General features: G+C 45.2%; 4 protein-coding genes across 4 annotated transcripts; 3 read left to right on the top strand and 1 right to left on the bottom strand.

Annotated features, from left to right (window-relative positions):
• Positions 1-19: 19 nt before the first annotated feature.
• Positions 20-1,742, bottom strand: DFL_007713 (uncharacterized protein; the record flags this gene model as incomplete). Its single annotated transcript, XM_067637339.1, has 6 exons — positions 20-244; positions 301-475; positions 536-650; positions 725-918; positions 1,021-1,244; positions 1,590-1,742. 6 exons carry the CDS (start codon positions 1,740-1,742, stop codon positions 20-22), a joined length of 1,086 nt encoding a protein of 361 aa, XP_067488865.1.
• A 656-nt stretch (positions 1,743-2,398) lies between these two features.
• On the top strand, positions 2,399-3,637 carry DFL_007712 (uncharacterized protein; the record flags this gene model as incomplete). Its single annotated transcript, XM_067637338.1, has 3 exons — positions 2,399-2,719; positions 2,801-3,436; positions 3,539-3,637. 3 exons carry the CDS (start codon positions 2,399-2,401, stop codon positions 3,635-3,637), a joined length of 1,056 nt encoding a protein of 351 aa, XP_067488864.1.
• Positions 3,638-11,441: 7,804 nt separating this feature from the next.
• On the top strand, positions 11,442-13,088 carry DFL_007711 (uncharacterized protein; the record flags this gene model as incomplete). Its single annotated transcript, XM_067637337.1, has 7 exons — positions 11,442-11,487; positions 11,575-11,747; positions 11,837-11,920; positions 11,993-12,341; positions 12,436-12,629; positions 12,697-12,901; positions 12,955-13,088. The coding sequence occupies 7 exons, from the start codon at positions 11,442-11,444 to the stop codon at positions 13,086-13,088; spliced, it is 1,185 nt and encodes a 394-aa protein (XP_067488863.1).
• A 2,925-nt stretch (positions 13,089-16,013) lies between these two features.
• DFL_007710 (uncharacterized protein) lies at positions 16,014-17,113 on the top strand (the record flags this gene model as incomplete). Its single annotated transcript, XM_067637336.1, has 2 exons — positions 16,014-16,387; positions 16,465-17,113. The coding sequence occupies 2 exons, from the start codon at positions 16,014-16,016 to the stop codon at positions 17,111-17,113; spliced, it is 1,023 nt and encodes a 340-aa protein (XP_067488862.1).
• Between the last annotated feature and the right edge of the window lie 1,654 nt (positions 17,114-18,767).

Raw genomic sequence — 18,767 nt, 5'->3', positions numbered from 1 at the left:
GACTTCATGAAGACCGGTTTCACCTGGAATCGTCATCGTCTTCCCGTGTGGGCATTACCACATCCTCCATCTCACCACCTTCATCCTGTCCGTCGTTTTGGTTCTGGACATCAGAGTCGTCCAGATGATACAAGTGCTTCCAATCTTCAATTTCCTCGAGCGTGAACCGAAGTCTATCACGCATCGACTCAACGGCATGTCGCCCAAGAAGCAGTCTAAGCGGCGGGTTTTGACAATGTGCAAGCTGGTTTTGCGGTTAGTGATAAAAGATAATGTACGAGGAATACAATCCTATCTTACCTCCCAAACCATCTCCGCAACTTTTAGTCCGCTGGTTATCTGCTTATCCTGTATCCACTGTACCATTCTCCGAGCATGATTCGCCGGCGAAGATTCACCCGCGTACGCCGCCGAAGGGACTGTTATAAGAAAGTGAGCCCAGTTCGGTATCTGACCGTGAGTATCCTGAGTCGGCCTTTTCAAATCTTTGTCAGCAATATTCCCCCCTGTTTCTCTTCCCGAGTGGCTTGCATACTCATCACGTTTCGCCAATCCCGTGATAATAAGCGAGACCTTGACATTCGACGGTTCCAGTTCATACATCAACGATTCAATAAACCCTTCAACCGCCCATTTCGATCCGCAATATCCTAAACTTGCCCGGTCAGCATCCAAGTTCTCGATATTCGGAATTACTATATGCAAGATGGAATAGATACCGTACCTCCCAATCCTGGCAATCCTAAGAACCCAGATGTTGAAGAAAATATGATATACCTCCCTTCCTTTCGTTTCCGAAAGTACGGGATCGTCAGATGCATAATATTGAACAGACCCATGAAATTGGTATCCATCTGATTACGAATCTCGTATTCATCCTGGTCCTCGCATGCACCGATGATCCCGTAACCGGCGCAGCTATAAATAATATCCCAAATGTCAATCGGTACCCCGTTACATTCGTTTTTATATCCCTCAACCTCAACCCCGCAATAGAAAAAGAAGGGGAAAATATCATACTTAACTACCACATCTATTCTGCCCCAGACATTTAGGGCTACATCGATCGTTTTGGAAACACTTTCTCGGTCCCTGACATCGCAGAGGGTGAAGAAACCGTTGGGGCTTAAAGGTGGTGGGTTTTGCTCGTCGGTACCGGTTTTGCCAACGTGGATGACGAGGTCGTTTTTCGCTAGAGCGATGCCGGAGACTGATCGTCCGAGGTGACCGGTGGCGCCGAATATCTAATCGTATCGTATGAGATTAGAAGACGGTCCGGAGTTTAGAAACTGTGAAAGGTACAATGATGTGTGTATCGCGCAATTGGTGCAGGTGCATATATTGTTCATATGATCAAAAGGCAAAATACAACATGCAGAACCGATAGAGTCTATTTTCAATTTAACCCGATATCCGATATCCCGTGAGGTTTTTTTTTATTTTTTATTTTTTTTGAAAGGAATAACGGCAGTAACGAATATCAGCCCATAGTGGAGTACATAGTCATAACATACATGGGTAGGCCTAGAGAGACGACACAACGGGCATTATATCGTATTGTATTGAATTGAATTGACATCAAGACTTACTAGCCAAACCAGCTGCGGGACGGGATATTCTTTGTTCACTGGGCCAGCGGAAGCGGGCAGGCCGGCCGTTGTGACTGTAGAAGTGGCATGATCTGAAGCGGAAGTGGTATTACCAATTGGCTGTGGAGACGTGCTTTGACTGCTGACATCCATGTTGACGAGTTCGGTTGGACTATAGCTACTTGAATAACCAGTCTAGATCTCGAGTTCGATGTTGGGCCATGCTCATATACTTATAATCAAGTCAGTAAGTAACATGCGCGTGCCTATTTAGATACACTGCACCGGTCGACGTCCTCGAGCTCGGTACCTGTACTCGGCCGGCCCGTCACGATCACACGGCTGCCTGTCCTCGAGGCCTAGATTAGACGCTCCGATAGCATATACACCTCACTAGAGTACGGTCTATACGTATAAGCAGAGCGTATAAATTAGCCGTATAGTTATAGTTGGTGGAATGGTGAAGCCGTTATCGATAGAGAGGTGATTAACCGCGATAGCCGCGGGGTGGCAGGGACCGATGTTGGTGACGTTGCTTGGCAGAAGCAAAACAACCTTGTCCGTTTGTTCTACTGCGAAAAATTTCAAGCCCAAAATTTCTTGCTTGACGCTCCGACATATCGACATCACCATTCTCCCAACCATCACCACCATTGGCTTCATTGCCCCCACCCCTGCGGTTAGCAGCATCTCCAGGCTTCGTTCTTCACGCCTTTCCTCTTCACGACTTCCCCTCCAAACCCTTCCACCGGCCCGACTCCGAACCCCCACCTTTCTCTCGTCGGTAGCCGACAAGTCATCCTTTCACGATGGACAAAGTCGCCGAAGACCAGCTTAACTGGTTAGCTCAGAATCCTCTCGTCTCGCTGCTCAATGATGGTGTTTCTTCGCTATCTGCCAAACGGGACGCTCTCGAATTACCTAATCCTGGGACATTCGAAAATGTTTCGTCCGAGCTTACCAAGGGTGTCTTCTTGACCAACCTGCAGTTCACCGGATTAAGAGCAGATACTGCAAAGATATTCGGCATTGCTCCGCTGTTCCAGGTTTCACATTCGTTTTCCATGGGCGCTGGTGCGCCAGGATCTTTACCACCATACACACTCTCTGCTCTCTTCGGCACAAGCAAGGTGTGTGCCGATCTGCTCTAATTCAATTAATTGTCACAATAGGCGATTGGCTAATATTACGTTTTGGGGGATTTTCTGTAGACTTTCTTCCAAGCAAACCTCGACAATGAAGGCCAACTTTCCGCCAGATTCAATTACAGATGGTCACAAAAATCGGTCACGCGATCGAACGTTCAAATAGCGCCCGGATCCTCGCAAGCCATGTTGCAGCTCGACCAAGACTACATCGGAAAGGATTTCTCGGCTTCCATCAAGGCTTTCAATCCTAGCATTCTCGATGGGGGGCTAACCGGAATCGTCATTGGTCAATACCTTCAATCCGTCACAAAATCCCTCTCCCTTGGTTTAGAAGCGGTCTGGCAGAGACAGTCGATGGTTGCATCTCCCGAGGCCCTGGTTTCATATGTTGCCCGATACCAAGGCTCGGGATGGGTTGCCAGTGCTGGTCTGCAGGCTGCCGGTGCACTCCAGCTGACATACTGGAGAAAGTTGGCTGAGCGGGTTGAGGCTGGTGTCGAGAGCGTTCTTAAGGTCGCCCCAGTCAGACCCGGTATCTTCGCAGGAGAGGGAATTACCACAATCGGCGCCAAGTACGACTTCAGGCAATCTAGCTTGAGGGCACAGGTCGACACGAGCGGTAAATTGGGGGTTCATCTAGAACGAAGAGTCGCACCCATGGTCACATTAGCGTTTTCCGGAGAGATGGATCACTATAAGGTTCGTACCACTGTTTCGCCGTTTCATTTTGCGGGATCCTGCAGAAGGTATCATCGATCGTTAGAAAACATGGTTGGCTAACCTCGAGAAACTTGTTTACAGAGCACTGCCAAAGTCGGGCTATCGGTATCGATCGAGAACGCTTCAGAGGAAGTTATGGAACAACAGCAGAACGCTCCTTCGATATCGATTCCGTTTTAGAATTGCGGAATATTCCCTATGATTCTCCTTTTGAGTAACAGAACACGTCTTCCCCCGCCGCCGATAGTTACTTGTAAACCCTCTTCCTGTGATCAGGTACACACAACCCCCACACCCTCAATCTATAAATACTATCAACGTTTGTACATAATTCCCTCTTATTTTCTTCTTTTTTTATTATTCACCATCACATACATACATGTTATTGTGTGTTAGACATTCTATACTTGGGTTGAGTGTGTGTCTATATATGCGATGCGACTGATGTTAATCCTTCCCATTGTTAAAAAGCTGGTTATCAGGGCGACCGCGAGATGGAACGGGCCGGGTTTGGTCAGGAGGACTTTTCGTGTACGGCTCTTTTACGGTTATTTCCCTCATGTATTATAGTGCACGGCTACCATTTCAACTCTTTCTACGACGACAAGACATTTTCATATTTTTCTCAGAGGACGTGCGTCAAAATCATGCCTACAGACATCATGCAAAGGAAACGGTCTTGAGCTTCCGAGACAACTTCGGGGCGATTGGCATATGCGCGACGAGAACGATCATGATATGTCTTTTTTTTTCAAGGCGAAACAGCTGGACCTTGCATTTCTTCAGCCTCGCCAACATTTACCTCGATAGCTTCCACACCACCACCACCACCCCCCATTTTTCTTCAGAATATCTTTCCAAATGCTCGGTGATTGGGCACCCAAGGCTCTGGTAACCCCCTTTCCCATTTGCGTCTAATCCGCGGATTATCCACCCCGGAAGATAACCGAACCTTAGACATGGAGAAGGGCCGTTGGATCCATACAACCTACCAAGGTCTTCAAGGGCTAATTGGGCCGTCAGCTGATGAACTAAATTTTTTCCACTGATCAGAAATGAAAGGTAGCAAAAATTTTTATTCGATAGGTTTCCCGGAAATGGTTAATAACGTGAGGCAAAAAAAAAATCCCATAATGTTGTCTGTATGTAGATGCAATGACAGGTAGTTTTCTTTATATCTGATATTTAATTCCAGCAACCGTTAACCATGTAACCCCAAACATAGGAGCTATAGAGCTCTCCTACTATACTTACGACTTGCAACCGCTGATGGCATGGGCGATTCGACCAACAAGAAGAGATGGAACTCACGGTCCAACCAATTGAATCAAAGGCCGCTCCTCAAAAATCAAAATTGGTGGCTTCCCCTTCGGAAAATTATGCGAAACTCGTTTATTTTGCTGTTGCAGAGTCGTGCAAGTAAGCTTAAAGGCATGTTCTGCTGCCATTTCAGCCGAAAAGCAAGCGGGTCACATGGTCGCACACACGCTACCGAATTTTATTTTATTTTTTTCACTTTCTAACGAATCAACCGCCTTCATTGCAAAGCAGAATCGACGGGTCCAGGGTGAACGAGCGAACGGCAAGGCGGCACGCAGCTGAGGCGCTTGGTCTGTTGCTTTTATGCATTGTGATTAAAGATGATATGATATCGATTCTATGACTTTCCGAAGGGGATGTGGATTTCAAAGGTCTATATAGATCAAACTTTTATTTCTCAGCGGCAGTGGAGGAACTATGACGACGAGCCGCAGCACGTTTTATGCACTCATATCGGTGTTTCTTTAGCAAAGACTTGTAGGGCGTGCTTTTCGAGGGAAAAGGATAGACCGAAAGCGGGTCATCCAGCAACCAATTCACACTTTTTGCTCTTGTCTTCGGAGGGGTTGGTGCACCAAATCAGAATCGATCACGAGGTCCATCTGTGAACAGAAAAAGTAAAAATTTACCTTTTTTCTTTTATTTTCTTTTCCCTTCGCAAGCTAGGTTCATGGTTAAAGGAAATCTAGCGAGGGAAAGGAGATCAAAGCTCGATATACCTGGGTTGTTTTTTTTTTTTTTTTGTTCGAAAGATGAGGATGGAAGATATCTGAGACCTTGGATGGAAATCACCTGAGTCGAATACGACCACCCTCCAATAGACGTATACATAAAAGTAAGATTTTAGATTTGAACGAAAAGAAATACCCTCTGGAATCCTTCTAGAAAGCGCAAAAGAAGCCTTGGGAGGGGATCGACCTGCTTCATTTATTTTCATTTATTTCCCATCTATTTTTTGAGGCGGCATTCTTTTGCCTCCCAAGCAAAAGTCCTTGCGTGGTGCATTCGCGAGGGAAAAAAGGATGAGAAAGGCCCAAAAGCTGGGCCTTACCCTTGTCTATTTTGAACGGTTCTGCTTTTCGGTTTTCATTCCGTCGACAAGGACCCTTTCTTGGGAACCTCTCTTAATTGCTGGTCCGCCGAATACTTTTTATGAAAGGAAAGGGCACACGATGCAAGCGCGGCACGGGAAAGAAGTGACCAATTGGGATATTTGACGTGGAGAGAAAAAGGCGAGAGAATTGAGTGGTAACATTTTCAGACCGGTGGAAGAATGCTGGCAGTAGCCTGGCGGGCTTTTTTTATAACTCTTTGATAAGAAACTAGAAATGGATCTACGACGAGGAACAAAGCCGACCGATTGGTGTCTCCATGGAGCTTCGATTTCGTTAGAGAAGCTTAAGTGCTTGCTCCACGGTATTGGTAATTTCATTTTGTTAAAAATACGACCGCGTCCTTTCGTCATGGGCTATGAATTACGGGATCACAGTAAAAGGGTTGCTGGTTAATTTTTTTTCGGTCTAACGATTTCAGAACAGGCCACCTGACGCATTCTATATTCGTACCAACAGATGGCAAGAAGAAATTATGTGCATGAGCAAACGTCATAGCTCGGTACGAACAGGAGCTTGGGTCTTTTTCCCTTAGGTTAGTTACTAAAACGTCACTATTCGAAACAGCTTGGGAAACCCTTCTCTCTGACTGAAATTTTTTGGGAGATGCGAGTTTGATTTAATTCTCAATGGTGAAATGTCGAAATAGATATCCTTGCAAGCTTTTACATTTGAAGACACGGTTCCATATGTTTTTATTACGTTTCAGGTGCTTTGTGGACTTCGATCTCAGAAGTTGAGTTTCGAAGTTAAATGCTTATCGATAACACCAAGCTTCAATGTTCACGCAAGTAAGGAGTAGCACGGGCAGCAGCGCCTCAATTCGTTCGGGTGATTTCCGGACAGCTGCCTTCATTGCGAGTCGAAATCTTGCCGTTTGGTCCGGATTGTTGGAGTATCCCAATTCCGTCAACCAGAGGGCTTCATAGCTCGCTCTTCGGGCTAACTATAGCTCGGAATGACAATGGCCTTCCACCGAAGTTGAACTTGAACTCTCAAGTGTGTGTCTAAGACGGAACCCATCACGTGGGCGTCATCTGGCAACCGTTTAACCCAAAGCCGGAAGTTCAGCTTTTAGGTTCAGCCTAGCGGCTTCCCATGAAGGTTCTCAATACGATTAAAATAGATCGTGGAAAGGCGAGATCGAGCTACTTTGTTGTCAACGACCCCATTTCTCTCTCCCACGATATCAATTGCCATTGGAAGGGGGATTTGCTAGTGGGAATTTGTTATAATCTGATCGTGGGGCTTTTTTATCATCCCAATTGTAATTCTGGCATGGCTGGCTTGCTTGCTGCGAGCGGTGCTTGTGCTGGAATGACCCGGATTTCGACGACAAACCATGGTCTGAGAGCCCTGGCCCTTGTCTGGGCGGGTGGCATTTGCACTTTCTGCCAGCGAATAGACCCCTCTTTCGATGCCATGATGGGGCCTCCACTGACGACAACAGCCAACCAAAGAAGACCTTGGGCCCTTCCACTTCGCTAGAACCCGCGAATTCCTTACATTTTGCATGCTACGTGACCAGCCATCGAGACAACCAAGCCTAAGCTGCCATCTGTTGTTTGAATTCAAGGGACGTGGGCCACCTTACCGTGAAGGGCCCCGCAGCACCTGGCTAGCTAAACCCGTGAAGATCAGATCAGAAGAAACACCAGACCATATGCAGAGGAGGGAGAGGCGTCTATTGATTAAAAATAGTAGAAAAAAATGGTAAAAGAAGAAATTTTCTCAATTTGCCAAAATGAAATAAATGCCAATTACTTTCCAGGACAGTTCCTGCTACTACTCTAGCTATTCATCTTAAACAGCCAAACTCCGATATCGACCTTTTTTTTGTGCATTTTTCTTCTTCCTCTTTTTCATTTCATTTTTTTAAAAAAATTTTATATCCCCTTGAGCTTAGCTTTGTCTCATTGTCAGGCAGATTTAGACCCTTCGTCATTGGCGTTTGAGCGACAAGTTGGTCGTCTACTATAGTCCTCCGGCCCCGCTGTAAGGTACAAGATCGTTTACATTCACACGATATATCGTCTCCCGCCTGGCCCCTCTTTAAATTTCACGCACTTTCTCGAAATTCGGAAACCTTTGTCTTTCGATAAGCCCAACTCACGCACGTTTCCCCCCCCTGCAGCCCTCGTTTTTTCTCCCAAAATCAATATCCGAACGAATAAGTAAGTGACATCGGTATTTGCAATTTATCCCAAGATTTTGCAGCCATTCCCAGTTCGCCTGCAATTAGCTACTTTTTTTTTTTTTTTTTCTAGCGTGCGAGATGCCCATGACTTTTCTTGGTGATATCGCGCAAATTGCAGTTTGAGATACGGGACAAAGATCTTGGGGTGTAACTTCTCCAGATATCACCAGAAAGAAGATCTAGAGCAACCGTGATTTTATCGCCCCTGCGTGAAGAATGACTATATCTCCGTATATGTTTTGTGGAATGCCCACCCCTCTTTTTACCCCGTTTTAGCCATCGGATCACCGTTGTCCCCGCCTGGCGGCGAACCCTTTGCATGTTAACATGGACCTTCAAGTGCGGTGCGAACACATCAATCGCACCACAGCTACCTCCTAGCTAGCTTTTCGAAAGCGGCCGGGAGGTATGAAGTTGTGCGACCATGCAATCGATACCATCCGCTCGCTAGAATAATCCTTATTCCAAGAATTTGAAATTTGACAGGAAGCACTTTTTTTTTGTTTCTGCTTTTTTTTTTACCGTGATATCGGATTTCTAGACCTCGAGTTCGGATTCGAACGAGGGATTACATGAACGGTCCCTTTTTATCGGACGGGTAGCCTGAGCTTGGGGTTATTCCTTTCCTGTGGTTCGCCAGGGTGCTAGCCAGAATTTGAGCTCACCTGCCCCTCCTCCTCCTCACTTCTCCAACCGTTAACCCCAGGCTATGGGTATGGATGGTAAACCACACACATCTTCGTTCTATAACACGGTTTTCGCTCGTACCCACGAGCATAGCAACTGCTGTGAGTGACCTCTGCCACCACCACCCAGCTCCAACCCCGCTAGTTTTAAAGCCTGCCGCCGTTCGCCATTTCACAAGCCTTGTCTTGTCTTATCCACAAACAAAATTTTTTTTTATTTTAATTATTTTTTTTTTCCCCTTTACATACATACATTACATGCAGGCAGGCAAAAAAGAAAGAAGGGCCCGCCGTCATTTAATTTCAAGATTCTCACGATTCCCAAGGCCCAAGGTTCATTTAAACTCATTGTCACCCAACTTTTCTCAACACCCTTTTAACCCTCTTGATCTTTTTTCTTTTCCGTTTTTCACTTCCTTCTTCCCTTCCCGCCCTCCCGTTTCTTTTCCTTCGGCCTGATCTGATCTGATCTCGTTCTGGTACTTCTACTTTGGGTGGGAAAGAAATCAAAAGGACCTTTCGATATCGCTGCTGTTCCGCCTTATAAGCATAGATATATACAGACACCACCACCACAGACACACACACTCGCACACACATTTACATACAGACGTATCATATCTACTGTTGGTAATTTTATACTCCTTTTATCTGCTGTTGTAAAAATGCAATTCTTGGCCATTGATCGTTCGGTTTTTGCTTCCCTGTCCCTCCCCTTTATATAATATCCTTTTCCATGACGAATTTCACATCATCATCATTCGTCCGTGTTTTTTTTTTTTTTTTTCATCTTGCATTGCTAGCTGTTGTTACCCCTCTTCTTCTTCTTCAACCCATGGCCCGGACCCTCATGCTTGGCTTTAGGTTTGGGATTGGATTGGATTGGGACCACGCTGCTTCGTTGGAAAGAAGCTATTCTAGTTTTACTATCCTTTCCATGTCGGAAAGGTACCACCAGCTATTGCGTGTATTCCGGCGTTTTGCATGATGATTGTTAAACACCCGGACGTTAGTTCGAATGGTGGATAGATCAGCAGACCATTATACTGTGGGAGCTCTATATTGGGCTCTAGCTACTCCTCCTTCTTGGGTGAACTGCAACCCTCGAATTGGACTATTCGAAGGTTCTCTTGCTTGGTCCAGTCCAATCCAGTCCCAGGTCTGCTATCACATACACATATACATATTAATATATACATGACCAGAACTTGCTGCTTGTTACTTGGCTATTTTCCGTTCCGCAGGAGAGTTTTTTTTTGAAAAACGAAGAGAGCTAGTAGGGTAGAGCTAACTAACCCCAGCACCTGTTTTTTGCCGTTCGACAGGACCCACCTTCTCCATTTCCTCCTCTCTTCCAGGTCACCAAGCACAAACAAGCAAGAAAGAAGCCCTGCAGAGACGAAGAAGCAAGAAAGAAAGAGGAAAAATCCGGCCAACCGCAGAAACCCTTTCGCTATTATAACCACCACCCACTTCTACATATAATATAAACACTGCTCCACTTTTTGTTCTTCCAGTCGAGCCTCAAAAGTCATCTGCAGATTCTTCTCCAAATATCCGCTGATATTGTTTGCCGGACTATCAGTTTTTGGGAGGTCCCTTGTTAAGTTCGAGGGGACTCCGAGAAAGAAAAACCCTATATCAACCACCCCTCCCGAGCTGCGACGTCATCGGACGAATCGATAGTGGTTATATTATCGGATCGTGTCTTATCTTCGCCTTCTCATAATATAGTTTCTTCTGGCACTTTTTTTTTTTAAACAAAACTTTCTTTTATTTTAATTTGTGCTCTCTGCTGAGGACCCTGCAACCAGCAAGCCAGAAAATCGGACCAGACAAGACAGGACAGCCCGGCTTGGACCCGCTCCGCCATCTTTAAATAGTAAAAGTGTGACATCGGCCTTCGAAGCTTTTAGCGCCCGGGTTTTTCGAGAAGAAGATCCATTTCGAAGTTCAGAAGAAGAGAATCCCCGTTGTTCTTCCTTTTCTTTTCTTGACTTCATCATTTTTTTGGGGGGGGTTTATTTCATTCCAGGCGACATTTTGAATTCGATCCAATTCGACCGAACTAAACTAATCCGAACTGCCCAACAAACCCTCTCTCTCTCCTTCCCTTTCTTTCCTTCCACCCCCGACAAGCTGCTCCACTACCACCAACCACCAACCACCAACCATCCACCATCATCACCATCATCACTATCACCGGAAACCCGTCAGCTTCATCGTCATCATCACTACCACCACTGTCACGGTTCCATCGGAGATATCCACTGATACTCGTCTTTTTTTATAATCGAGCGGCGTGTATAAACCTCAACCAGCCCTTCCAAAGCTAAAGCGACCGACCCACCTTGATTGAGCGGGAATTTCGCTGCTGCTGGGCATCATCCTCTCGGCAACCGTCCAACCACACTTTTACCCCTCCTACTATTTTTGCTCGTTCTCCGCCTGTCGCCAACACAAGCTGCTCCCTTCCACCGACAAACCAACATCCATCTCTCATCGTCGACATCATCAACCTCATCCTTACATCCATCTACCCATCCTCTTGCCATCTCGAGAGTTCTTTCCCGTTATATTTCGACCTCCAATTTCAATTTCAGACATCAAAGTCGACAAGGTGGCTCTTCTTGTAGCTTTCAGTTGATATCAGAATACCACCAAGCAACATGTCTCAAAATCGGCCATCAGGATTCCCCGGGCTACGGATGGGAGGTGAGCTAATTCTAATTCCATCGTTTGGTCGGTATTTACCATTCCCAGAACCACCCAACCTAACCTTTTTATTTCGTGAAATTCCAGAAACAGTCAAGGAAAAGGTTCAGGATGGCCTTACCGGCGAGATACGAGAGATGCAGTACACACAATGCAAGATTGTAGGCAACGGATCCTTCGGTGTCGTATTTCAGACAAAGCTATCGCCCAACGGCGAAGATGCGGCCATAAAGCGAGTTCTACAGGATAAGCGTTTCAAGGTAGACACCACTCACCACCCCTCGACGCGACTTTTTTTTTATCTTGTTTCTCCCGTGTTTTAAATGCTAATTGACCCCGATTACGATAGAATCGAGAGCTTCAAATCATGAGGATCGTTAGACACCCGAATATCGTTGAGCTTAAGGCTTTCTACTACTCAAACGGAGATCGCGTATGTATTTTCTGTCCTTTTTGTTAAAACTCTCAGCAAGTTTCGCGGGAATCTAACATTCTAGATCTATAGAAGGAGGAGGTTTACCTCAATCTTGTCTTAGAATTCGTTCCAGAAACAGTCTATCGGGCTTCCCGGTATTTCAATAAGCTCAAGACGACTATGCCAATCCTGGAAGTCAAGCTCTACATCTATCAGCTTTTCCGATCCCTTGCCTATATCCACTCCCAAGGAATCTGCCATAGAGACATCAAGCCACAGAATCTTTTGCTCGACCCAAGCACCGGAGTTCTCAAGCTCTGTGACTTCGGTAGCGCGAAGATCCTCGTTGAGAACGAACCCAACGTATCGTACATCTGCTCTAGATACTACCGCGCGCCAGAATTGATCTTCGGTGCCACCAACTACACAACGAAGATTGGTATGCCTTACACGTTTTTTTTTTTTTTTTGTTTAAAAATTTAATTTCCCGTTGGTGTTTTAAGCTCCTTACTAACGTTGGATTTGTTGTTCAGACGTGTGGTCGACGGGCTGTGTTATGGCAGAGTTGATGCTTGGTCAACCGCTTTTCCCCGGCGAGTCTGGAATCGATCAGTTGGTAGAGATCATCAAGGTGCTAGGCACTCCTACCCGAGAGCAGATTCGCACGATGAATCCAAACTATATGGAACACAAGTTCCCTCAGATCAAGCCACACCCATTTGCTAAGGTAGGTTCCTCCCATGACTTGGTCTTTTCTTGGTCTCAGACTAAACCTCCTATTTCCTCGATCACAGGTCTTCAGAAAAGCGCCACCAGAAGCTATCGACCTTATTTCCCGCCTGCTAGAATACACTCCCACCCAACGTCTCTCGGCGATCGATGCCATGTGCCACCCGTTCTTCGACGAGCTTAGGGACCCTAATACCAAGCTTCCTGATTCGCGAGGCACAAATGGAGGGCTACGAGACCTTCCTGAGCTCTTCAACTTCACCAAGCATGGTATGTTGGCGTTTTTAATTTTTGCGGGGAATCGATCGCTAACCGTCCCGTAGAACTATCCATTGCTCCAGAGTTAAACCACCGTCTCGTTCCACCACACGCTCGCCCTACGCTCCTTGCCAATGGCCTAGACATTGACCACTTTACACCACTTTCGAAGGACGAGATGATCGCTAGACTGGATTGATACTAATCAGCTGGACTAGTCGTTTTTTTCTTTCTCACATACCCGACAATTTCGACGGTACCCTCCTTGCAGTTATTGCCGATTCTGGAAAAGCCGGTCTCTTTTTCCGCCCTCTAAAACCTACACCATCATCCTTTACCGTGTCTAAACAACAAAAGCTTCCCTGGCGTATCTTTTCCATGTCTTTTAGGACTCAAGGCAACAAGAACCATATACTGGAGAAACCACGTTCTTGCAGTCTGCACTTTCCTCTCGCCCTCTCGGCTGTCTCTTTTTTTTTCTTTTTCCCTTTAAATTTGTGCTTCTTTTTGCGTGGGCACATTGTGAGAGACATCAGATCACCTTCGCTTCGTTGTCTTGTTTCCCTCTTCTTGATGAAGCTGGCATCTGAAAATATTGCGCGAACTTGTTAGACTTATTCTCGGTGTTCATGCTCTGGGCCAGGATATCAGCAATTGTACCTTTTCCTTTATTATTTTCTATTTTTCTTTCTCCACTTCTCCTCCTCTTTGCTTTAATGGCTCACTCTTTTTTTCACTCTTTTTTTTTATTTTTTTTTATAGCTTTTTTTTCAACTTATGGGGCCGGTTGGAAAACATCTTTTAAGAATTTTCAATGACCTGAGTTCGACAAAGAAACCCAAAAGAGACGTCTATAACACGAAATCACATCCTCTTCGCAGAGATTTCTCCTCTCCCGCTCCCTCATCCCCCCCGCAGAATATATAGACGGACACTACTACTATTACGAGCTCCAAAAAAAATTGCCATTGAATCCCTTAAAAAGATCCACCTGTTCCTACAGTTTTTTTTTATATCGCAGAGGAGGAAAGTCCACTTAGGTTACCAAATGTGTTCTTACTTTTGACTCTTCAACCAAAAAAAGTTGATATCCCCCCACCCAGAATCTCTGTTTTTTCCTTTTAGTTTTATACCAAAGCTGGGTTAATGAAAACAAAAAACTATTACTACTACTACTATTACTACTTGTTCTTCTTAAAGCCTTGTCCCACTTTTCCTACTCTGAGATATCTGTCCTCGACTTCTCCCATGATGAATAACGTGTCACTTCATACTATAGCTAATATATTACCTGATTTATGCATGCCCCTCTGATGACCTTTTTATTGTTGTTATTACTCTTGGTACAGACTTTTTACACTCGCTTTTTTTGTATGGATATCCCATCTCTTTCGACTCCCTTTTCGTATTTAAATATATACTTTTTGGGGTTTTCTTTTTGTTAAATATTACCACCTGCTTATTTACTTACTACTCCTAGCAACTTTAAATGATGGTGGCATGTGATGACGACGGCGGGTGACTACTATATGCTTTTTTGACATTGCCGCACTTCCCCCTGATCTCCGGGCCAGCTGTCTGTTACTGCCTTTTCTTCTTCTCTTTCAATGACGATTCTCCTTAAGCCTTGGCTGTCGATTTTCGCATGGGATTAAGAGGGGAGATTTTGGGATGGGATGGGGGTGGTGTTTTTTTTATGTTTAATTGTTATTTCTTGAAATGTTTAAATAGGAAGTTTGAGAGGATGTAACCATATATAGTTGAGTTGAGATTTTATCACTGCCGAATCGTCCTCATATATCTTTGAATTCTCGGAGCCATAATTCTTCATCTGGGGGGAATGCATCATGCAGTGTCCAAATTGCATACCCCCCGGCCTCGTACCAAGATATTACTGCTTGATATCATACATGTAAAGTATACATGCTTCCACGTTTTTTGTATTCATAGAATATGCCGTCGCCAAAGGCATGCAGAAAGAAAGAAAGGTAGGCATGATGCATTCAATGCGAATTAACGGTGAGTCACGTCTTGAAGTTCCAGTTCGCGGTTGGATGCATGGTTTTATTCTTGTATGCGTACCGTGCGTGTGTGCTCAATTTATGCATATATGCATATGGTTATTCTAGTTTTGTTGACTTCAAGATGGGATGGGATATTATTAATAGCTTTTCGGAGATCTCACATTTCTGAGAATCTAGAACCCTTTTTTTTTTTCAATCGCCCTGCTGGGCTCGAGCTCAAGCTCGATTAGTACCTTTTTTTTATCTCAGTGAGAGCGAATTTCTATATTCGGATCCAATCTAGCCGGTAGTCACGTGGAATGGACAAAGCTAACTAAGGCACGGATTCACGAATTAACCCGCATCGCACGCATAATTCGCTTCTTATAAACGAGGTTTGTTGAATGCTGTTTTATTTTGAGGGTTCGAGGGTTTTCTATACTTCACATCTCCAAAAATAGTATCAGCAATCTTTTCCCACGAGAGGCATGGAATGCATTACCACAAAACTTTTAGGGAATAAACCGTGACACCCTATATCCTTGAGGTTTTAAAAATATCTACATACTCAAGTAAGTAATGTAGGTGGTACTGAGTTTTAATAGGTTGTTTAACGGTGGTTTTTTTTTGTCGGTGGATCATCCAGCTCTACCATCGAGCGGATATGTGTGATATTATATTAGGACTATTGTATATATATCACCGCGATAAGGCTTGTATCTTTTGGATTTTATTCTTCTTCATTGAATTTTTTTGTACTCCTTTAGTTCCCTCTCATGGTAAAAAGTTTGGGGACCGATCTACAATCGACATTTCCGAAATATATTGTCCTTTTGACATCAGAGCTCGATCATTCTAAATTATAAACCACCCTACGGCCTAGGATATATACTTACGGTACCGAGACGGGTGCTTCTGTCCCGCCGAACCCCGTCTTGCCTGCCAAATCATATACCATAGGGGAAAATCCGCCTTCAAACAGGCTCCAGAGCAATCAAGAGCAGCCTTCAAAGCAATCAAGACGTCTTAAATACCTTATATATAAAGCGCCTTTAAATTTTTGAAAACAAAACCCCCCCCAACTTCTTCGAGCCTCCCACGGTGCTTACCTTACTACAAAAATGTCGACATACAATCTCCCAAGAAGACATGAACCTCCAAAACTCCTAACCCTCCCCCGCGAACTAAGAGACCAAATATACTCCTACCTACTCATCTCCCCCCTTCGACCTATTCGTCATCCAAGATACCCACCGGGCCACGAAACTCCAGAATTACGTACGCCGTACAGAGTAAGGTGTAGGAACCTAGGTCTCTTTCGGGTTAATAGGCAAGTTCACGAAGAAGCTTCTGAAGCATTTTATAAGTGGAATATTTGGCCTATAAGGATGGTTATTGCGAGGGAATGTGCGCAGTCGCCGGATTGTTTGTATAGGTTGCATGCTACTTATGAGGCTCCGTGGGAGGAGGTGGCATATGGGATTGGCGATGGTGGGTATGTGTATTTTACTGCTGGGCTTGTTAGTATATTCTTCTTGGGTATGGCATTGTTAACGAAGGGAATATCAATAGGGTCGGCAAGCTTTATGACGTAGAGAGGTTTTATAGTCGAGAGAGCTATGGGCAGTTAGAAGCCAAAGAGCTTATTATGGATATAAAGCCGGATTTATACCCTGCGCCGCGGTATAGGAGGTTTTTGAAGAAGGTCAGAGTGGAGGTTATTGATTTCAGGTTTCATGAGGCGGTAGGGGAACCTGTCGAAAAGGCAGTTTCTGATTCAGAGAGATATATACTGTCGCCGTTTATGGGGAGACTGAGAGCATTATTGGGACCGGCGGGGGGAGGCGTTACGGTGAATATCAAGCTTCAGAGGGACTGGAGATCCGGGCCAAGTCGTTCTCAAGGGTCGCCGAATGATGTTATATCGCTAGAGACTATTTGGCCACTGACAAAGGGTAGATGGAAGTGTTATATTCATACAGAGTTCGACGATAACGACGGGGGAAGGGAATTTAAATGTAAGGCCTTTGGGGAACGTGGGCAGAATAGTCAGGTGGAAAGGAGTAAGATGCAGGAGTTTGAAGAGGCTTCTGTTGTGGGGGATTGTTATTTTGCGATTGTGCGTGGGAGGGTTAGGTTGGTGAGGAATGGGATGAGGTATAGCTGCTGTTATGGGTGCGAGAGGAGATATTTGGATATGCGGAGGCTTGGGCTTTGGTGATGAGCAGAGGGTCGAAAAAAACCCCCCCCCCCCGATAATTCAGTATGCTAGTGATAGTTATCGATAAAGCTTTAACGACAGCCTCAAAGGAGTATACGTTCGAAGCATGTCTATTTGAAAGGCCAGGATTATCGAAAGATTCACATCGGCGGCAGCGTGTCGAGTCATGCAGGATCTACATCATCGTAGACGAGACGGCGAGACGGGATGAACACTAGGGCACGCCGAAGGCTTGAGCTAACCCCTAATTGATGGCCATGAAAAGGTTAGCGTATGGCACCTGCGGGACCGAAGCGACGGCTTTCTGTCCTCTCGCTCATGCACTTTACACAGTATATGTCTCTAGATTCCTCCACAAATACTCTTTTTCTCTTGAAGCAATTGGCTAAGATTTCTCAGTTCGCCGATTTGCTGGTTGTGATAGAACCTCTGCGGGGTTTTTGATTTGTATCGATTTAGTAATGATAAGACAGTGCCACGGCGTTTATATCAAAAGTTTAAATACGAGAACGTGAGCAACTTAGTATTGAGATAGCGCTCCATGTCACTTCACCCTATGTTTTTGATACTTAGGTACGATAACGGTTAGCCGCTCAGTATTGTTCGAGATCGTACAGGATACTTTTCAGAAGGTGCAATTTGGATCGTGATCTGCGCAAATCTTCGATCTCGGGGACATATTTGCAGAAGAAGCCCTGCAAGTTGGTCAGTGCTGGCAGGTGTACATTGTGTGTGGTTCAGGATAGCTCATCCGAAAAGCTAGGATTGGGGATATTGTCGAGTGTCGAGTCGAGTTTTCCTGCAAGTATTATTTTTTGCTTCCCCATGTTCAAATTCGGAGAACCCGTCCTTCTTTTTGATAGTTCCTGGCAATGCCGGTAGAAATATCTCCCACCATCCTTCCCCTTACACCCTTGTAAAACATGTGAGCTAGCCGTGGTCTGCTGGTCCTTGTCGAAAGAGAAACCTTAGTCTTAGGCTATCGTATGTATGTTTCTCCGACGCATCGAAATCGATTTGCATGGAGGGAGAAGCCGTTCTTTGTACGCTTCCTAGGCACAATGGCCCCTCCCTTGCGTCACTGCATTTTAAAGGAAAGAACAAAAAAAAAAAAAAAAACTCCCCAATGTTGCCAACTGTTATTTAGTTTTTAAATTCCTTGTCAGAGGCCATCAATGGCGGCCATCCACATACGTGGCGTGATAGGGCCACAGTCTCTCATCGAGTGGGAAAGGCGGTCGAGGACTCGATGTGATGTAGACCGGCCCGATTTTATGCAGTTCTGAGCTCTTGATTCGAGGTATGTAAGAGGGAGGGAGGACAAAAGGAGGGGCATATTGTTCTGCTGGTTCATTTGACAAGACCTAAATGCGGCCGACTGATATATGCATGATTTAAAAAGAAAGAATAGGAACGCAAGAGGTCTTGTTGGGCTGGTCGCTGGAAGAAGAAGAGCCGGAGAGGTTGGGTTTCGACCTCACCTCATACTGAGAAGCGTAAGGCTTGGGACTTTGATTATATGAGAAACGAGTGGTTCCATTCGTTTTCTTGTTGTTCATATATCCCTCGTCGTTTTAAGCTCTTCTGGAGAGCTTGAGCTACCATCAGTCCTTCCGTTCGTTTAAACGACCCTTTTAAATCCAGCTGTCGTCTG

The sequence above is a fragment of the Arthrobotrys flagrans genome (assembly GCF_004000055.1).
Source record: "Arthrobotrys flagrans strain CBS H-5679 chromosome Unknown unitig_8, whole genome shotgun sequence".
Lineage (NCBI taxonomy): Eukaryota > Fungi > Ascomycota > Orbiliomycetes > Orbiliales > Orbiliaceae > Arthrobotrys > Arthrobotrys flagrans.
This window is presented reverse-complemented; position numbering and strand designations above follow the sequence as displayed.